We start from the raw sequence: 21,038 nt of genomic DNA, 5'->3' as shown, positions 1-21,038 counted from the left end.
TGTCATAGCCATAAACAGTGGTATTGCATGAACAGATAGTCTAAAAAGATCAGTTTCTTGTTTTAGGAGGCTTAGAATGAGAGATCTGGGGTCAGGTCTTAGCTGGTTTTTCCCCATCATTTACAACAGGCAAAACTGTATGACCAATTAGCTCCGAGGAGCTATGTCCTGTACTATTGAATTGTATCACTCCTTCTGTTCTTGGAAATGAGTAGTTTGTCCTTCTTTAAAAGTTATTTACTTAAGGCAAAATTCAGAGATAATGCACCTTCTTAGGGTTTCTTTTGTGGGTTTGTGCATTTTTAGTTTCCCAGTCACAATAAGCACTGATAGGTTGCAAACTATTGTTAGGTCCAATAGTGTAGAATTGTAGAAGAAAACAAGGATAACTTAAAACGTTAGGATGGGTTTTGAATTACTGTAGCAAGATAGAGATCAAAAAAAGAAACACCAGAGTTGTTCCATGTTTCTAATAGAATCTGATCTGATTTGTGGAATCATGGTAACACATTGTGGCAACAAGAGTAACAACTAAGTGAGTAAATTACAGATAGTAGTTAGGTGAGTAAAGTTACTGATACGAAATTTGACTGATTTAAGTGTGTTCATGTTACAGTTGCAGTGGTCTTGCAGCTACTTATTCTTTGTTGTTTTCTACCACTCCCTTTGGGTTGATTCAGCTCTCTAGTTGAACTGAAATTGATCTGGCACAATAATAAGCAGAATAAACAGCTTAGCTAGTGTATTCCATGTATGTTGGTCAAAGGTCTGCTCACCCCCTGGGCCCCAACTATCATCAAATCTGTTCGTTCATTTTTCCATAACTGCTGAAGGTCATTCCTTCCTAATCTTACCCAGGCATTCAGAAACCTATTTCAAGGTCTGAATAACAAGAAACAAGTGAAAGGCTGTGTAAAACAGTTTCTTCAGCTTGGTCATGTCACCAAGAAAAAAAAAAAAAAATACTGTCCTTTCTGGCTGAGTCTTCAGAACCAGGCAATTTTTGCTGAGTATGACTGTGTGCAAGACAAAAGTAGATGCTTTGAGGATGAACTGGATTATCATTGTAATTCCGTAAGAATCCTTCTGACTACTGCAGCATAAGTACAAACTTAGAGATGGATGTAGGTAGTTCTGAAACAGTGCTGTCTATGCTGTCTATTTTCCTCCATTGCTGCATTTACTTTTAGGCAGAATTTTTGGACTAACAAACTACTTTTGTGTCCAGTGCAAAAATTTGGATTTCAAAGCATTGGATGCTTAGCATCTGTGTTAGTGACCTAATTTATTTTGTACGGTACTATTCTTTACGCTGTCTGTAGGTAGAAATCATACTCAAGCATGTGCTGCTCAGTCAGTAGATAGGCCACAACTTTTGGTTTTGCTTCATTGTGAGCATGGAAACGTGCTTTTAACCTGAACTACCCCAGCAGGCAGTCTTCAAATGCTCACCTGGCCTCATATCTACAGATTCTTCCTGAAAGTGCAGGAGAAAATTTGCCCAAACTATGGTTCACTAGCAAACCCATGTAAACTGGAAACCAGCCTAAGTCTAAGAAATTGGGTTTTAAGTATCTTGAAATTCAAGTCCAAGATCTATTAAGCAGTCCTAGCGTAAAATGAGTTATAGCAAGACATGTGTGGGTCACTGAGAAGTGGAGCACCCAGTAGTTTGATTATTTTGGCAATGCAACTAATACTGCTAGGAGATAGACAAAGCATGTAGCTAATGCAGACAAATCCAGGTACTACTGATTATTGCTGTGATAGTGGTGGCAGAAATGCAGTGCTGATAGAGATTCTGAATCTGTCAGTTTGATTTTTATTATTGAGATTAAAGTAGTGGATGGAAAACAAGCCCAAAAGTTGCTTGCACTCTCAATTCTATCAGTAGCTCGTCATGCTAGTTAGGTATTGAAGATACAGTGAATCCAGCCCTTGGGAAGGCATATTCTCTCAACCAGGATGAGCCCTTCATTAATTGCCTGAGGTGTGTTTACCTTGTTGACTTCATAGCACTAGAGAAATCTAGTTTAAATACATTTGCATGGAGCTCACTGTGGTCTGATTTGTAAGGGTTTATGAGCCTCTGATGAATGTTGTGCTATATTGCTGGATGCTTTCCAGAAGCTGAACTAGCTCAGGGATCTCTAATTGCTGTTAAGACTCTAAAGAGTACATATGTCCTTATATAATACCAACAAAGATGGTGCTTTAATGATGTTACGCATTGGTGAATTCCTAGACCATTTGCAGCAGTTCCAGAAACACAATCTTGTGGGCATAATCCTTCAAGTATTAAAAGAAGCAGAGCAATGCTATTCACATGCAGACAAAAAAATACATTTTTCATAGATGCTGTAAGGTGTATGGTAAGATACAACAAAAGATGCTCACAGAGCCAATGATTCCTTCCTCCTGTCTCCCTGTTCAGGGACCAATAGATGTACAGCCTCACTGCAATCAGTTCCTGCCTCAAAACTGCTTTCCAGTTAAACTGTTGAGAAGCAGAAAAGCATGTTCGTATAAATCCTAGATTAATCTAATAATCTTTGATGGTTGGGGTCTCTTGAAAAACTTTGCTGGGAGCGTGTTATATAATAACCACTGTCTTGATGCATTTTGTACTTCCTGATTAAATACCTGCATTGACTGTGGTCAAAGATAAGATAGATTGTCCCATTTCAAGGTGGAGGTTCATGTTTCTGCCAGTAGACTCCATAGCACTGTATGTCATCTGCATTTTAGTATTGTTTGTTTCAAAGAAGTAAGTTATTAATGCTTTTTTTCCTCCCTTAGAGTTTAGAATTCTGTTCCCTCAGCTCACAGGGGTTCTGACACTTGCCTTCTTCATCCACAATTGTGTCATCACACTTCTTCAAAATAACAGGAATCAAGAAAACAATGTAAGTAATTTCACAAGACTGTACTGATTTGTATCTAGATTGCCAGATGACACTGATTTTTTTTTCCTGTCTGCTTCTCTTGAAATCAATCCAGACACTGTAACAGCTTCAGAAAATGTAACTCACTCTTGTGATCTGATAAGAAACCAGTTATGCATACTTTTCACTGGCTACCAAAAAGTAACAGACGCATTACAAATTTATTCAAATGGAACCCTTGAGGAGCATCCCAGACTTATTTGTGGTCAAGCTGGTATTAAGTGGCCAAATGAAACACAAGAGGCAGAAGGCTTGACAATGTCGTAAGACTCCAGAAAAAAATACTGGGCACAGGATTGATTTTAGCAGAGTCCTGCACAGTAATGTTGCGGTGTAGATAGCATCTTTTCTCAGAGTTGCCTCAGTAGTTTTGTGTCACAGTCCAAGTCAAAGTTCATAGGGAAACATGACCCTGTTCAGGAAATCCTCAAAGTTGAAGCCTGTATTGGGAACCTTTGTGATAGGTAGCCTTTGGACCAGTCCTTTGCCCTTGAAAAAGTCATGTACTGCTCATCCAGATGGAACTGCATTCTTTCTTAATATCTCCCTGTTACAAAATACAAAGTGGAGTGAACATGGTACAGAGTTAGAGTCCTAGAGTACATTTTTACTGTAATTACTTTATTATTTAATTTTTTCCTTCCTACTTCCCAGGATTCTTGTCCAGCTTCATTAAAATCTCAGCTGTAAAGGTAACTACAATAACATACAAAGATTTTTGAATATTAGCTGTATGTAAAACTGTTACAGAATCCTAGAATCCCAGAATGGTTGAGGTTGGAAGGGACCTCTGGATATCATCTTGTCCAACTCCCCTGCTCAAGCAAGGCCACCTAGAGCTGGTTGCCTACACAACACATCAAATAAAATATATCTGACTTGATTATTCAGAGGTGAAGTATAGATTATGTGTCAATGCAGTGAGATGACCTTTTGCTTTAGTAATCTGTAGTTACCTTTTTTGTCCCTGTGAACCAAGGCCAGCTTGCGAGTGACCATCTCTACAAAGGAGTCATGAATTCTCTTCCAGGAAAGCTTCTTGGGGTTTATGGTCATATCTGAAAATAGTTTAACAACTAAAGAGGGGGTCAGTGGAACTCTGGAGAAAGAAAGCTAAGTAAGTTTCTTCTCAGTTTTCTTAGGAAAATCTTACAATGTGGAAAAGAGCAAGATTTCTCTTTTTCTTTGGCTGTGGCTTTCTAATTCGAAAGGGATGGTCACTCCAGCAATCAGCTCTGTATGCAGAGAAGGCCTAATGTTTCCATGCCACCTTCAAGACTTTTCCTGTGGCTTTTCCCCCTCCATTTACATCGGAGCAAGCAATCAGCTGGAAAAAGCAGCACCTCGAATCTTCTTCAGCTTGCTTTTCCTGTGTTAAGGAGGAAGACACTCCCGCCTGCATTGGAATCTGCTTTTCTGAATGCCCTCCCTGGAGCTTAAGTTGAATTTCCAAGTCAGGCCTAGTACAGATCCCAAGCACTTGACAAGACCCTTGCATTCCAGAAGAGTGTTCAAATTGCATGGAAAGAGCACCTTTAAGTATGGCAGGAAAGGTTTGCAATGGGAAACCAAACCTGTGCATAGTTCTTCTAGGAGTTTTGTTTGGCTAGAGATTTCCTTCCTTATTTGTAGCTGTAGAGGAGCCTTTCACCTAGGACTCACAGTGCTTTGCAAATGTTAATGAAGCACTGATACTCTTGAAGAGCTATCTCTTTTGTGATTATTTCACTGAGCTGCTGGTTTAAGTGGGAGGTTTACATATGTATAGGGGTCTCAACTTCTGTCATAAGTCACGGTGTTGAGGGTATTTTTTCCTATGTATTTACATTAACAAGATGCTTTGTTGTATCAGTATGTCATGGGGAGTGGAATGGAGACTACTGTTTTATGGATCAACCTCATAACATGTCACTTCCCTCAGTTCTGTGAAAAGGCACAGAACTTGGCAAGCTGGAAAAGTACTGTTTTAGTTTTGAACAAAACTTGCTGAAACTGGTGGTCATAAGAACAACTCTTTGGGGATGTGGAAAAAAGTAAGAGAAACAATAACATTCCTTTTATGGAGTCAGAAATCCAAAACAATAGCAGCTTCCATTCTGGTCACAGGCGTGTATCACTGCCCAAGGCTAAAACACACACATGGGGGGAGGATTCCTCTGGCTGCTATTCCAGTACAGTGGTGTGGGTGTGAGAAGAGCAGTTCACTGGAGTAAGCCAAAAATCAGCAGCGCAGCCTGGAGAAGCCCTGTGAGCAGGGTTCTTAGTCTGCAGTTCAAAGTTGATCTCCCTCTTCCCATCTCCCACTGCTGCTTCCTTGTACTTATCAGTGTAAGTTTTTGTGCACTGCGCAATCAACTGGTTTGGAAACTGACTGCACAGAAAACTAACACAGCCACAAAAAGGTGATTTGTTGGATTTTTTGGGGTTTTTTTTTCTGATTCATGTCTGTGATCCAGTTCCCTGAGCAAATGAACAGATGTTGCACAAGCCCAGAGCATGATCTACAGGCGTGAATATGCTAGTGCTGTCTCCTAACAGTTGTTTGTGGACCTACCTGGGGGAAAGGCTGGGAGTAGGGAGATGTTTTTTGTCCAGGTGGTAACTGCAGAAGGCATGGAGCTGTGGACGGTTCTTATTTTCTGCAATATTGAAACACTGTAAACAGAGTGAGCTTCCATTGATGTTGCCCTACCATTGGTTTCTCTTTCCAGCCAAAATTATGCACAGCATTATGCATCTTGGTGAAGTACATTTTTGTCATCCGGTTAAATGATACCACTTGCCCTTGATGCTTGAACAGGTGAAGTCTGTTTTTATGATATGGATCAGAGTCCTGTTGAGATGCTACACAGGCAGCATCTCTCTTTTGAGAAGTGACCAATCTGAAATGAGATGATCAAAAGTTACTTCTAATGTGGTAATAATTACTAAGCACTGCTATAGGCTTTTCCATCTAAGAAACAAGTCTACAAACTAGCTTTCATTGTGGTACTGAGGAAAAAATGAACTATTTTCTCCATGGCATGCAACAGGGAAAACAAAGCCTGAAAGTTGCCTGTTCTTTTCAGCATCACATAGAAAATATCTGTAGAGCCACAGAGCCTTCACTGTGCTGTGTCCAGTCCTGTGCCCCAGGTCCAGCCTGCACCTGGGTACTAGTCTATGAGGGTGATAAAACGTCTTGTACTTTCAGAGTTTTCTTTGTTAGCTCCACACAATTTATCAGACTAATCCTTTTATTAGGAGTGTGATTTCTGCCTTTGTTCTGCTGCTGCTGCCAGCCTTAGTCACCCCATTTCTTGTTCTTCCAGAGGCACTTTTAACATTTTGTACTGTGCATCTGACCAGAAAAGCCCCTGGTCAGCAGTAACTGCAGCTAACATATGTTCTCCAAGTTCCACCTCAAAATCTGTGTGTTAGTTCAGGTATTCATGACAAGGGCTTGGCAGGTGATAAGCTGTGATTCTTGTGGACTGTGACCTGCATGTTATCTTTGATACTTCCCTTTCACTCTGATCACCCAAATACTTCCTCCTTTGAACCATTTTTTCTACATTTGAATCCTAAATTATAAACTTGAGGTGCGAGGACTGCTGTATTCTTTATGCTTAGGCAGTTTCCACCACAGTGATGTCCATTCTGAATATAAACATCTTAATATAAAATTTAAAATAGACTAATGCGATTATTGCTCTGTTACTTAAAATTAATCCTTTTATCTCTCTCCATGTGTCCTTTGGTTTTATCTGGAATTATGCTGTCTGAACAGTATTTATAGTCAAGGTCTTTAGGGAGTGAACCCAGGTCTCCTGGAGAGTAATGAACAGTAATCAAAAGATGTTCCTGTTATATACACAAACACACACTCTTGTACAAAGATAACAGTCTCATAAGCAGAGGTAGAAGGTAGATGTTTGCAAGGGAGCTGACCGATGTTTGAGGAAAAACAAATTCAGGTTTCAAGTTGTCTTTATTTCTTTTCTTGTTGCTTGCGGAAGTCAAAATCTGGGTATTCTTTGTATGGTGACAGCACGTGAAGACAGGGTCTATTGTGTTACATGCTATTAGAATACATTATCAAAATTATGTCAACACTTAGTTTCAGTACAGATTAAAGCATACACCCTTAAGAACTGTAGGAAATGAACTGGTTAGTATAATCAGAGGTAATAGCACAGCAACTATCTACCCTTAATCAAGTGTAGTCCAAAGGAAGCAGTAAGAATTTAATTTCAGATTGCTTGCCATCGCAACAGCAAGTACTTGTCACAGCAAAAATAGTTTTACAGTTAGTTCTAGAGCTTATATGTAGGCTGAGGACAAATAACAACTGCGAGTTACTGTGCTGTCTTTATGCATGAGGAATACACCTAAAATAGCAAATTTAAAGCAAGGGAAAACAGGTTTTGTCAGATGATGTGCCTTAAGAAGGTCTTGGGTGTGTCTTGAAAAATTCTCCAAGTGCTGTCTTCAAGAGGTGAGGGTCCATGTGTCTCTGCAAAACCACCTTACCCCGATTAGTCTCTGGCTCCTGCAGTTAATGGAAGTTACTCATAAGTACGTGTAAGAAATCTGGGTGCTTAGATTTAGTATTCTTTAAATTACTTTTTAGGATGGGCACTGATGCTTTTGAAGATGTAGCTGTTACATAAAAACCTGTATGGCTTCTCATGTCGCAGAGGAGAAATTCTGGGAATAATTAAAGAAAATGCTATTGCTCAACCTCTGATGGATGTTGATAGTCCTCACTCAGTGACCAGTGTGAGGAGAGTGAAGACTAGAGAAGCATCTTCCAGCTGCACGTGACTGGTCAGCAGGAGGAATAGGTTGCAGCTGGAAGTGTGCAGCCGCTGGGGACATGAGGGCCACCCTGGGGTACACGTTGATAGCGCATTGTTGTCTGATGAGAAATACCATTGGCTTCTTCCAGGCTGATGGGAAAAGGCATCGATCTTCTACACCAAGAGCACTGGCAAAATGAGCAGGAGATTCCAGTTGCCTCACTAAAAACCGTCGTCCTTCTGAACTTTTCTTGAAACTTGTAATCTAGCATTTTGTACTTTCCTCAGGGACTGTCTTGCCCTTAGAAGATCCCAGAACAGTATAGGGTATGCTTCTTTTGTCAAAGAGATTGTGTGAAGAAACACTTAGGGAAACATTTCCTTGCATAGATGTGATCAAGCTTTGCCCACACTCAGTGAGCTGGCTGGAGGCCATAATTATGATCCTGCTCCGGATCCTTTAAAATCCTTTAAAATCCTTTAAGAAGCTGATTATTATTAGCAGCTGAACAAATGGTTTGCTATACGGTAATGAGTGTTTTGTAGTGTAGCATAAGCTTATACAGAATATAGTTAGTTAATAACTAGAAACAAATGGTCTCCCACTTTATTTCCAAAAAGCAGAATTGATGTAGAAGAATAACCAACTAAGCACATTGCTATGAGGTCACTCTTATGTATATGTGGATTCTGCAATTTCATAAAGTACTTGAGTAGATTTGCTGCTTATTTTCCAATACTAAATATTGCTAAAAACTTTTAATTATTTTTGTGTAGTTGACAATCTTTTTATGTAATGGATACTTTATAAATATAGTCAAAATTTTCAGAAGTGAACGTTGAAGTTAATGTTTAAATCTGTATTTAGGTATATGTAATATAGTTAAATATGGATTTATGACCCTACCTTCAGCACTCTCTCCTAAAAATCTTTAACTATTATTTAGTGCATTTACCTGGGGTGTTTATAGAAATTCAGTAATAAAGTGGATAGGCAATTTTAAATGAAAGAGTCATTATAAAATACAGTGTGAAAGCTAAAGGATATATATACCTCTGTGCCTACCTATGCCTTTCTGTTTTATTTGTAGTTTATTTGTATTTTTATTTAATGGTGTATTAGCTATATCTTCCATTATCATGCCATTCATACAGAAGCCTGACATATTAGTTTCTGGTTTGGAGCCAGTGTGTGTGGATCATCCTCTTAGGTTTCAAAGTGGCTTCTTAAAAAATGTTGTTTACTTTATATCTGCAGTTGGGTAGGCTGATGTCTTTAATGGCAAGATTTTAGTCCTGACAAGAAATTTAACATATGGTAATGCTGGGCTTTCTGTCTTCAACAGCTGTCTCTGCATTCCAGGGCTTTTTGCAGGAGTAGGTGAATATAGAAAGTAGAGGGGGTTTCTTGTTTGTTTGTTTGTTTTAATAACTAGTGTATGTTTGTGGGACCAGGAATAACATGCTACATGTATTGGCATAGTCCTGGTGCCTTTCCTGTATGTAGATATATATAATACTTGTCTAGCTCCACTTTGGGATAGCTTCTTGCAGCTTTCTGATCTGATCCAGGACCAGAGTTGAAGTCCCTATTCAAGTAATAGAAAGTAAAAATGTAAAAGTAGTACTAATAAACATAAAACAGTAATAAATATAAAAGTAACAGTAACAAATGCAATAGAAACCTTCTCATGAGGTTTTTATTTTGCCTGTTTTGGTGTGTCAGTGCTGGCTAAAGTAAGATTTTCTTTTTCCTCAGGTGAGAGACCTCTCTATTGCATACTTCCTGGTGGGATTAACATATCTGTATGTCGGAGTGATAATTTTTGCATCTTTTCCTTCACCACCACTATCCAAAGAATGTATTGAACAGGTGAGATATTTTACTGCAGTATGTATTTGTCCTTGATATTTTAATAAATATGTATTAAAAAAAGAACTGCTCCTGCTTTTTGCTTCATGACTCACCCTGGCAGACCCATCTGTCCTTGACTCTGGTCAGTTGCCTAATGCCTCACGGGCACTACTGCAAGCAGCTGAGTAATGCTTGTGTTATCTCATTTATATTCATGTCTGGTTGCCAGTAGTTCTGTGACAACCAAACATTTAATAAATACTCTGTGAAATTGATGAAGAAAGGACCAAAATGAACAAGTGAACAGTTGAGGCTTTAATTTCTTTAGCTTCTTTAATCCTGAAAAGTATTGTGTTTATGTTTAGTTGTGTGTGCAGTGACCAATGCCACTCATTGGGACTGGTTTCAGGTACTCCAGAAAAAGAAATATAATGTGAATGCAAGCACATTTAGATAGGAGTCCTTGCTCTGGGTAGGTTTGAGGTCTAACACTATGGTGAGCCTTGCCAGCAGAGTTCTTCAGATATAGCACCACATGAAACACCCTGTGAAGGCTATTAAACTCTTATCTGCTTATAGGCAAGGCTGATGCCCGCACCCTAAATTACTTCAAAGATAGGAGTTATCAATTGGTGATCCATTTTATGCCAGGCGTTCCATATCTCTTGCATAATATTTAGCAATAAAGCAGTATTTAAAGGCTTCCTCTGTCTGTAGGTTAGTTAGAACTGGTACCACTGTTTAACCGTGAAATGATTCTTTAAACCATTTGAAATAACTTCATGCGGTGAAATCCACAGTTAAATAATAGGTGACAAGTGATTTTCTTCCTGTTTATTTTCTGTAGTTATCCTAAGTAGTTACGAAGCCATTTGTATATTTCCATGATACTTAAGTCTTATGCTACTTTTTTGGATATTCCCATTTGTAGTATACAAATGAGGAAGGGATCATATGTGATCCAGTTTTACTGATTAAATAACTTTTTAATATCTAGATATGATATGACAGGTAATAGGGGCATATGAATCCATCTGCCTAAAAAATCAGGTGGCCGTTCCACAGCCTTGATTATTTGAGCAAGTTCAGAAGATTAGAAAATAATTCCATCTTTAATGCTAACGTGAAAGCTAACATCTGCCCTGTAATATTAAAAAATCAGTTGGTATTTGGTGGCAAAGCAATTGTAAAAAGAGGGAGAGGGTATTTTGTGTTACGGAGTTAATTTCGCAATTGTAGCTGCTTGGCTTTTGTCCCTTCCTTTCTTTCACACAGCTATTAAAAATTAGCAGATACATGTAATCAAGCCCCCATTGATAAGTGTAACATTATTCCTATGTTCAGAATTTTCTAGATAACTTTCCCAGCGATGACATCATGTCATTTGTTGCAAGAATATTCCTGCTGTTCCAGATGATGACTGTGTATCCACTGTTGGGCTATCTGGCACGAGTTCAACTGTTAAGGCAGTTTTTTGGAAATGCTTACCCAAGGTAAGAATTCTACTCCTTGACAAGAGCTTGGCACACTTTGCCTAACTGGCCACCTGTTGTCAGAAATTTGGCTGAGCTTTCAGGGATTTTCTTTGCTGCATTAGGTACATTTCAAAAGCTAATTTCACAACGTTTGTAGACTCAGGGGGTGCATAGGCATACAAAATAAACTTGCCTGCAGATCAGGACTGCTACAGCCTAGCAGAGCGGAATAGGGGGTTCTTTTGTTTTAGTTCTTCATTTTGTCAATAAACAGAGGAGTTTTGTCAACACAGTTCCTTTGTGTTATGCATTTATATAGCAAAACAAAAATTGTACAGGAAAAAAATTTTGTTCAGTCCAGAAACATTGTAGTCTTTAAGCTGTGAAGGACATACGCTCTGGATATTAACTTTTCAGGGGGCCACATGTGTTTTGATTGTGCATAATTAGTAATCATCTATCTGTTTTTAAATGGAGCTAATAGCTAAGTGAGTTGTTAGCTGTGTTATCTAGGCTGCTGCTATGCTTATAAAAATAGCTTTTCTCATGCTAATTTCAGAGATGAGCCACACCCCTGCATTTGTGCACTGTCTGAACTCCAGAGTAGAGCTGATCCATATTTCAATTTTTTTTTTTTTTAAATAAAACCTAAGACATGTATATTTGGAGTATTGTCTGAATTTGTCACAGCTGAGAAGTTGGCATTTATCTCCGAGTTTCTTATTTTATATTGTGAAAGGGAAAAAAAAATCCCAGGAAGAAATGTGTATTTCCTCTGTGTCATCAGCAGTAGCATACAGGTCTGGGAAGACGTTGTTCCAAGTTTCAGGTTTCTTCTGGGTCCTAAAATAGGTATGAGAAGGTCTAGAAATTGGATGCCTAAAATTAGGCAGTGAAATAAGTGCCTACTGTTTTTTGATGCTAAATTGTACGCAGTTCAACATTGAGGAGATTTTTAGGAACTGCTGCAAGTTACTGTTGGAAACAAGGCCATTGATTTAAGCGCTAAACATGGATTTCACAGCCACTGGGAAATAGCCATGTCCTTTATATTATGTAGATGTGCCTCTTCCTATCTCATCCCTCCAGTTACTCCCTGACCAGAATGATTATTATTTCCCTCATGCCCTCTCCTAGAACCTTCAGCTTCATACCAGTCTCTTCTCAGGTTAATTCCAGCTTGCTGTTTTAAGCCTTCATGGTATGACGAATGTGATGATGCAAATACTTGCTTGGTTCGTGTCTCCAGGATGTCCTGTGGGTAGCTTCACTTACTTTTTTTTTTTTTTTTTTTTTTAAAGGCTCCTTATAGGGAGGTATTTAAAGTTTCTGAGAAGTCAAAAATAGTTTCTAGGAAGCCGCTTAGCTGCCTCCAACCTGTAGTGATAAGGCAGTACATTCTGGCAGGCTGACTGGCTGGCTGTGTCTCCCTCTCTAGTATCCCAGGTATCTCAAAGCACAAAAATCGTTCAGCTAACTTCCAGGCTCTGGCTTCTGTGCATTTACAACAGGCAAGGTCAACCCTTAGTTCTTCTATGCAATGGGGGCTAACTGAAGACTGGTAGCAAGCACAGGACCTGTCTGGGAGGATAGTAAATATTTGCTACCTGGTTGTGAAATACGTCTTTTGATGACTGGTTCTCACCTGTAGCTAAAGCTGACAAAGGTCCTTTAGTAGCACTGTACCAATTCCACCTTTCTAGGAGAAATTTCAGTATTCTGAGTTTTTTCCCAGAGATGATTTTGTGGGGAACCATTTTGCAAAGATAAAGAAGTACCTCTTACTGACATAAATTGTTGTCTCACTGGAGAGCCTGTTGATCCACCCTGAAGAAATTAGCTGGAAATATTAAGTTCCGTGGCTTTTGTGTAGGAAAATGAGCACTCTGCTAGTAGTTATATATACTTGGCTTCTTTTATCAAAATCTTCAATATCCAGGGCTAATGGTTCTCGGGCAGTAAGAAGACTGACCTGCAGAGACTCAAGCTTTAGCTCTTAAATGTGTGCATAACATCTATATATGGAGGGGAATATTCCCAGTCACTTGACTGGAGGAAATTTCTACATAAATAATGAGCCAAAAGGATGAAGAATGAGAAAAAGAGCAGAATATAAAGTGAGGTTCTGTGCTGTTCTTCTAGAACAATTAAAAAAAACCCCAAACCCCACTGTTTAAAATCTTCTATTTTTGTGACTGGTTCTCTACGTTTACATGATTTTCCTACCTTTTCCTATTTTAATTTTCAGGTTGTGGAAGTGGGGTTTAGGGGTGTGCAGTGATGGTATATCCATCCGTTTATACAGCACATTGGATAGTGTGCTGAAGTCATATTGATTGTGCATTTGGAGATATCTGTTGGCAACCTAACCTTGTTTAACCCTGTGATTCAATGTCTTAAATCACATGTATTTCCATAGGTGTATCCTTCCTATATTAAGTTTCCTTTGCAGCTGAATGTTATCAATTTACCTCCTGGCTATAATTGTCCAATTATTTATTTTTTTACAAAAAAAACCCAAAAACCAAAAAAACGCAAAACACCTCCTCCTCTGGTCTAAGTCCCCATCGTAAATTTTCCTATCTTCATTTTTAAGCCTTGGGTTGCTCCGCATGGATGTGGTGCAGGTTTTACGTGAACTGGAAGCTCCCTGGTATTAAAAGCCAGGCTTCTTCATGTGAGCAATTGTTTGCAGATGTGGATACCTGCTGTTGCTATGGATGGAGTTAATGGAGAGCCATTAAGTTAATAGTTGGAGCACTTGGAATTCTGGATGGATGCATCTTAAAGCTGGCTGTTGATTGAATAGCTTGATCGAACACATGCTTACAGGGCTGCCAGATAATTTTTATTTCCTAGCAGTGACTGTATTGCTCAGATCAGTTTGATTCTTTGCTTTAACTCCTTTTTCTTTACTATTTATGTGTCACTGGACATGATGAAGCACCAAGGTATTAGTTTGCTATTTTGTCGTTCTTAGTCTTGACAGTTGGTCTAATCCAAGGCAATTTCTACCAAAAGCAACATCCTATTTCATATCCTGGCTTTTGCTGGTAGGCCATGGATTATAACTGGATTATAATGAGGAACCATTTACTCAGCTTCAGTGGAGCTTTTTGTGTCTGAAGACTGATCCCCATGTTTTCTATCCCACGCTTTTTACTTTGCAGTGCTATTTTTCTACTAGCAGTGCTTTGCTGTACTTATCCATAGTGTATCCTACTAACCTGTAGTCTTGCATGATGAAGCAGCTCACCCCTTCCAAACTTAAAAGTTTAAGCAGATGATACGTAACTTTTTCTTCTCCCAGGTTTCACATTAGGGATCAGCTGAACAGTGGCAGCTTGCTTGTCTGAAGCATAGAGGAAATGAGTGGCATCCTATGTCCTCCAGCAGTAAGGAGGAGAGCAAAAGCCCCCCTGCTGCTAAGAAGGGGGAGTCTCCTTCCTTTTATGTACTGGTATCAGTCACCTGTGCCTCTGCCTGTCTTAAATACCTGTGTAGACATGCTGGCCACAGTAGTCTTCTAACAGCACAAAGCCTTCAGCCTTTCTGTGCTTCCTGCAAAAGATTTAGAGACAAGAGAAGGTGTCCTAATTACTTCTTAAATTTTGCAAAATGTGTGCTAGTGTACAGACTGCAACATAGAAAGTGACGTACTGGGACGAAACCCAAGGAACTGTTCATTCTTTTCTCTCCCTGGTGTTGTAAAGAAGGGCCAAATATCATGTATTGGGAAATTACTTTCCTTTCTAAAGTGAGATATGTTTGCAATGGCGTCATTTAATGGGTGACTTAGGGCCAGAGGCATGTGGTTTATCTGCTGTTTCTTACATGACTCTGGATCTTCGATGCACAGAAAGCTAATTTTTTTATGATTGTTACTGACTCTTGGCTAAAGTGATATTTGTGACAGAATTCCCTTGATTAATTATATGCCGTGCATAAAATGCTTTGTACAGTCATCTGATGACTTTTTAAAACTTTTTAACATCTTTCCTGTTCTGAGAGGTTAAGTAAGCTGATGGACAGAAATCACTTGGCTTTCCTTAGAGATTGTCCTCCCTTTACTCCATGGTAGCCCAGCAGACCTGCCAGTTCTCCCACAGATGTGTGTCTTCTGATGCAATGAAATATACTTCTGCTGTTTGCATGCATGTTTAGTTATCTGCTCTTCACCTAGCTTCTGTCTTGCTTTTTAACTGCTGTGATTCATAATCTTTTGACTGATGTCACTTGAGTGAGATTTCCAGGAAGAAAATACATTTTTAGGTATAGCAACCTTTCAAAAATTCTTACTTAAATTATCCTGTTTTGCTTTTTTTCCTTGCTTTCCTGTTTCCCTTACTGTGTGTGTTCACCTTGTGACTCCATGCTGAGTCCAGCACTTCTAATTTCCTTGCATCTGACCTGAGGGCATTTAAAATCAGTTTATTTCTTTAAGTATCCCCTGCCCTAGGCTTTGGTTTCACAGTTTTCGATGCTGCAGTTAATTACATATATGTAGTCACTGCCGTTCAGTGGCTTAACTGTGACTACTACTTCCACAGGAGAGAACTTGATAGAGCAAGCCTTCTAATGATCTTCTGGCATACCAGGTTGTTTCTGGACTCTGTCAGTCTGAAAGGTTAACCTTGCAATGCAGGAAAAAAGCAAGACTTAGGGAAAAGCTTGATTTCTGCTCCCTTCCCCCCGCCCCCTTCTCTACTATCTTTTTTGTGGGGTTGCGGGATTTTTTGCAGGTGAACAGTGATTCCCTTTATAGAAAAGAGCTAGAGTCTTCATCTGTCCAACCAAGAATATTGAGACTGAGGACAGAATATAAAAGACGGAGTGCCATGTGCCGCACTTGGATTGCCATGTGGGTGTGCCTCTTTTGTGAATTACAGCCTCCTTGAGGCAATCCAACCTGTGCCTCAGAGCAGCAACCCTGATCAGGCTGCCCAGGTGGACAGTCCAGCCTTGGCATGGGCCACCCAACGCTGCTGCCATTGACCACGAGGAAGAGAGTATGCTGCTTAGAAAACAGCTGTGTGCCAGCAGGGTGGTTAGGTAAAAAGCGGCCAAATCCTTTCCAATGTCTAACCTCATCTAAATACTTTTCTTCCTATAGTCATAATAAGCAGAGCTGGTATGGTTATGCCCCCCAAAAATACTGTTTTTCTGACTGCCCTTTTGCAATGCGTGGTGACCATTAATTGTACCATAAGCCAGTGTCGGGCTAAAACTGAGCAATTTAGAACTTGTTAGAACATCACGGGCTATGAGAAATGCTTGTACCTTCTGGAGCACACCTGCATGAAACTTACAGTCTTACGAAAAATGCCATCTCAAATAATACAGCTACTAGTAGCTCTAGATATCAGATTGTTCTTTATTGAGAAGGAATTTTTTTTCTAAATGATAATGTCTTTCTCTGCATTAAGAATGAGGCTGTTTCCTGTCTTGGAGCTGAGATGAACTATGAATATCTGCCTAGGTAAAAGAAAGGGGTTGCAGGTTAAACACCTGTTATCCAATAACATGGTTGTTACTGAGTTGTACTCAGGCTGTTTCAAAAAGGTAGAAAAAGGAGCAAGGATGTTCCAGGGGAGAAATACAGTGTAACCTCTTGCCCTGAAACAGATGGATTTAAATCCCTTTCAGACTTTTTGATTTTGGTATTGTTCTTGAGGATCCTGCTTAATTGTAACAATTAAAACTGCAAAGCACTACACTGCAAGTCCTGAATTGTTTTGGAAGCTCCAGCATTTTAAGACCATTGTTTTCAGTTGAGGCAAAACAGATTTCCCCCCTCAACCCAATTATTTTTTCCCAGATCAAGAAGCTGAAAACTGTTTCATTTCACACCAAACACATACATGCACCACTTTGCTTTTGAAGTTATAAGAAGGTTGAATTAATGTTTTAAAAAGCAGCAACTTTGAACTACAAAATCACTTCTGTTTTAAATCATGTCAGAATGAAATACTTCAGACTTTTTTCAGGTTTTCTGCTAAAATATTCTGAACTGACCTAAATTTGCAGAACTTTTTTGAATTACTAAGCCTGCACTCTTTTTAATCCCTCTTGCTAAAAAATTAATCTCAGAAGAAAAGGAATGGAAGAAGTGCCGTCACTTTCTCTGTCCATAAACTTTTGGCTTCAGTTGTGCTATCTGACAGTAAGATTTGCAATCTGCCATCTGTGTGGGGAGCGAGGAAGTAAATTTTAATGGCAAACACTTTTTTTTATGAACAGTTTAGTTAACTGGCTTTCCTTAGCAATATTAGAGAAGCAGTAAATGTTTGGTCCTTCTTTCCCCAATAAGTCTGATTCTTAGGATTTTATTTTTTATTGGATTTTACCAGGTTTACATCCAATTACATTTTTGTTCAAGTTTCAGCTGCTGTATTCCCACTGCTATCTTCAGTCTCTGGGATACACCTCTTGTACCACTGTTAAAATGTCATGTACAAAATTAAACTGACATCAATCTGTAAGAGCCAATGTTAGAAATAGTCCGTATCTTACATTATTCCTTTGTGTTTAAATTATCTCCATTCCCCTAAACTTTAATGAGACTACTTTACATCTCTAATCTTTATTCCTAAGTTGGAAACTGGCAGCCAACCTTTCAGCCATGGCAGTGGTCACTTTTAAAAAGCTTGTTAGTTAGTGACATCCTCCATAATACAGATACTTTCTACAGTTGAGAAGAAATTAGCATTGGCTTACAGATTTTGCTTATTTTAAGAAATCAAATCCTCCAGAAGAATAAACGAAACCTGTAAGTGTATATATCTTTCCTCGGTGTGAATTCTTTTTTTCCCTTCATAGAAACAGCTGTGTGACCAAAATATTGCAGTTTTTTATTCTATTTCCTGACTTTACCTTATGTTAAAATATGCCAACATCCCATAATCTCTAAAGAAAAGTGATACTCTCCTGAGTCTCAGCTCTGTGCATAACTACACTGAGTTTGTCTGATGCATTAAAAGCCGCTTTTGTAGAACAGAAGATCTCCTTAATTCATCCTTAATGCAAAAAGGAAAGCAACAGGAAATTATTAGTAAAAACAAATTCAACAAAAAATTCCAGCATAAATAGTACACAGGTTAAATATTAAATGATGTCCAACATTCTAAATGTTTGTCCTCTATCAAAACACATTAGATTTCAAGTTTTAAGGTGTTATTTCCCTCTTAGTATTCTATGTAATGTTTTCCACTTGATGCATCTTTTCCTTTCTTCTGGTTTCCATTAGTTCACTTTGAGCAATTCAGATCATTCTCTGAACAAGCTAATTCTTTCTTGTGGGAATTAAGTTATACAGTATTGTTTCTTTGGTATTTGAATATCCATCTGAAATACTTGAGTGCTGAGTACCACGTATGGTGTTTTTCAGAAGCGCTGCCAAATTACACATACTTACGCCTTAAGAATATTTTGAGTCAAAACACTAGATATTTAGAGTTTGGCACTCTGAATATTCAGTAGATGTTATGTTTGCTGTAAAATTAGTTAGCTTTAATAGAGTGAGTCGTGCAAATAGAAACAGCATCCATGTACCAGTTAAATGTTAGTGTAAATTAAGGATAATAGTTGTACTTTGTAATAAATACAGCATAGATTTTAACACTATTTCCTCACTTTCCTGTAGCATTTTCCATGTGCTTATCCTGAATGTAGCAATTGTGGGAGCTGGAGTAGCAATGGCAAGATTTTATCCGAATATAGGAGGTATCATAAGGTGAGTGCTGATTGCAGAGTGAACTTTCCTGTTGTGTTGCTGCATGTTTGCCTCTTGATGTTGAAAAGGAACAGTATGAGTACAGGTAATTCTGTCTTTATATTTGGTGAGGCTTACACCTTTTTAAGTTGTAAACAATGCTTTAGAAGTATAAATGATCAGCTCTTCTAAAGTTCTGACAACCAGCTACCTGTAATTGTGCCTCTGTATTTTGAGGTGATTGGATGATTCCCCAAGTTTCCTTGGAGCTGTATCTGAGGACCTTGCAACTATACACATGAAAGAATATGGTGTCAGTAGAAAAGTTGCTCGGCTATTGTGTGGCTTCTCTCAAGTTTTTGTTCTGTGTTAAGACCATGTGAAGCTGTTTTGAGAGTCCATAATAAAAATCCAAGAAAGCAAGTAACTTCAAAGGGAAAAGGAACATAAAAGTTGTACTTCTAAATGATATCTTAAATTTACCATGTTAATAAACACCTAGAATTTCTGTAATTGAGAAAGATTAGAGGAAATAATCTAATGAATTTTATTTTCTACATTTGACACCACCCTATTCGCAATCATTGTCATTCATTCCTAGTTTGCATCTTTCCTACAGCAACCAGGAGAGGGAGGTGTTTAAAAATATAGAAATCTGCAATTATAAAACCAGAATGACAGGCTTGGGTCTGACCAGAGTAGCAAAATAACTTACTTTTGCTCAGTGGCTGATCTTTGAGGGCTTTTTTCCATTTCCTCTTTTGCCCTACCTCTCCTTTTAGTGAAATTTTTTATATTCCAGTAGTAGAGATGGTCTAGTTATTAATTCCAAGTAAATATCATGCAATACATTTCTCCACAAACTGATCCTGACCTCTGCTAATGTGTTCATACTGTGCATAGTAATCAAACATTTTGAACAGTGAATTTCCAGGTGATAAATTGTCTGTATACAGTCTAACTTAGGTATTTGCTGGTTTTGTGTTGCAGATAGTTACTCTGTATTATGATCTTTCCTCTGTCTGAAAGGAATGTTCAAATATTTGAAATAAAATATGTTGTTAGTTAATAATGCATATTTGGCTGCAGTATAGCTTAGTAGGTGGAAACTCACATTAGGGGAAAATAATGAGAAGTTTTGGTAAGCAAGGGAGTGGTTAGAAAAAGAACAGTTAAATGTTTCACTTGCTGTGGTTGATCATGTTGCCAGGAGGGCATGTTGATCTTTCCAGGTCTGGAGAATGGTTTGCTAGGAGCTCATTAAATAAATTAAAATAAAAACTGCAGATTCAGGAGCATTTTCGTGCTTACATGCTTTAACATGTGTCCTCAGATGGCTGGGGTGCAATGAGATTTGCAGTTCTGACAGTAAAGGATGCCTAAAAAAGGATGCACTGTCCGGTCTTTTTCTGTTGCATATTGACAAATTTCCCCTAAGAAAGTGGAAACATCAAGTCAAAGATAGGGGGTCAGTCCCCAGAAGCATCTGAGGACGTGACTGAAATGTCAAAGGAATGTCAGAGCACAGGTACAGGGGAGCAGGGGGCTGAGCAAGACAGAGCGGGTTAACTAAATGTCAATGAAGGAGGTAAAGGGCAGCAAGAACAGAAATTATGTTTAGCAAGTGCAGATAGTCATTGTTCAGCCAGACTGTTCATTGGTTTGAGGGGAGAAAAACGACAAGAAGAAATAAGAGTTAACACAAAGCATTTTTTTTCTTTTTTTTTCTTTTCTTCTTCCCCTCTCCCCCACTTTCCTCAGATACTCTGGAGCAACATGTGGTCTGGCCTTTGTATTCGTATATCCGTCCCTCATCTACGTGATCTCCCTGCACCGTGCTGGGCAGCTGACGTGGCCAGCATTGATCATTCACATCTTTATAATCCTCCTTGGACTGGCTAATCTGATTGCACAATTCCTATTGTGAAAACTCCCCCTTCTCCCTGTGGCTGTCACAAGTGGTACTGTGACATTTGGCCTCAGCCTTGAGCAATATTGTCGTGCATGAGAATGAACAGTCCTCAATATGATCTTCTTGAGAAAAGCTGCACCTTTGAAACAAATTCAAAACACATCTTTCAGGTGCTTGACAGGAAACTGGTCTTGCTCCTCTAAAAACACAGTTTTGTGGGAAGTGAAAAGGTTCAGATTTGAGTGAGGTGGTTCTCCTGTTTTTGCTGAACATACATCAAAGATTAATGAAGCTCAAATATTTCCATTTTTTTACAGCACTGTTCTCAAAACACACAGCTTTCAGCCTCAGGCAGTAGA

General features: G+C 38.8%; 1 protein-coding gene across 3 annotated transcripts in view; it reads left to right on the top strand.

Annotated features, from left to right (window-relative positions):
• Positions 1–20,694, top strand: part of SLC38A9 (solute carrier family 38 member 9) — a 31,722-nt gene extending 11,028 nt beyond the window's left edge. For all 3 annotated transcript variants that reach the window (XM_075726407.1, XM_009481616.2, XM_075726408.1), the window contains 5 exons: positions 2,800–2,906; positions 9,486–9,599; positions 10,926–11,074; positions 18,699–18,788; positions 20,529–20,694. In XM_075726407.1, coding sequence (XP_075582522.1) covers positions 2,800–2,906; positions 9,486–9,599; positions 10,926–11,074; positions 18,699–18,788; positions 20,529–20,694 — 626 coding nt within the window. The remainder of the gene's footprint in view (positions 1–2,799; positions 2,907–9,485; positions 9,600–10,925; positions 11,075–18,698; positions 18,789–20,528) is intronic.
• Positions 20,695–21,038: the final 344 nt, after the last annotated feature.

This window comes from Pelecanus crispus, chromosome Z (assembly GCF_030463565.1).
Source record: "Pelecanus crispus isolate bPelCri1 chromosome Z, bPelCri1.pri, whole genome shotgun sequence".
Taxonomy (NCBI): domain Eukaryota; kingdom Metazoa; phylum Chordata; class Aves; order Pelecaniformes; family Pelecanidae; genus Pelecanus; species Pelecanus crispus.
Note: the sequence above shows the minus strand (reverse complement) of the source record. Positions and strands in the feature narration are given on the sequence as shown.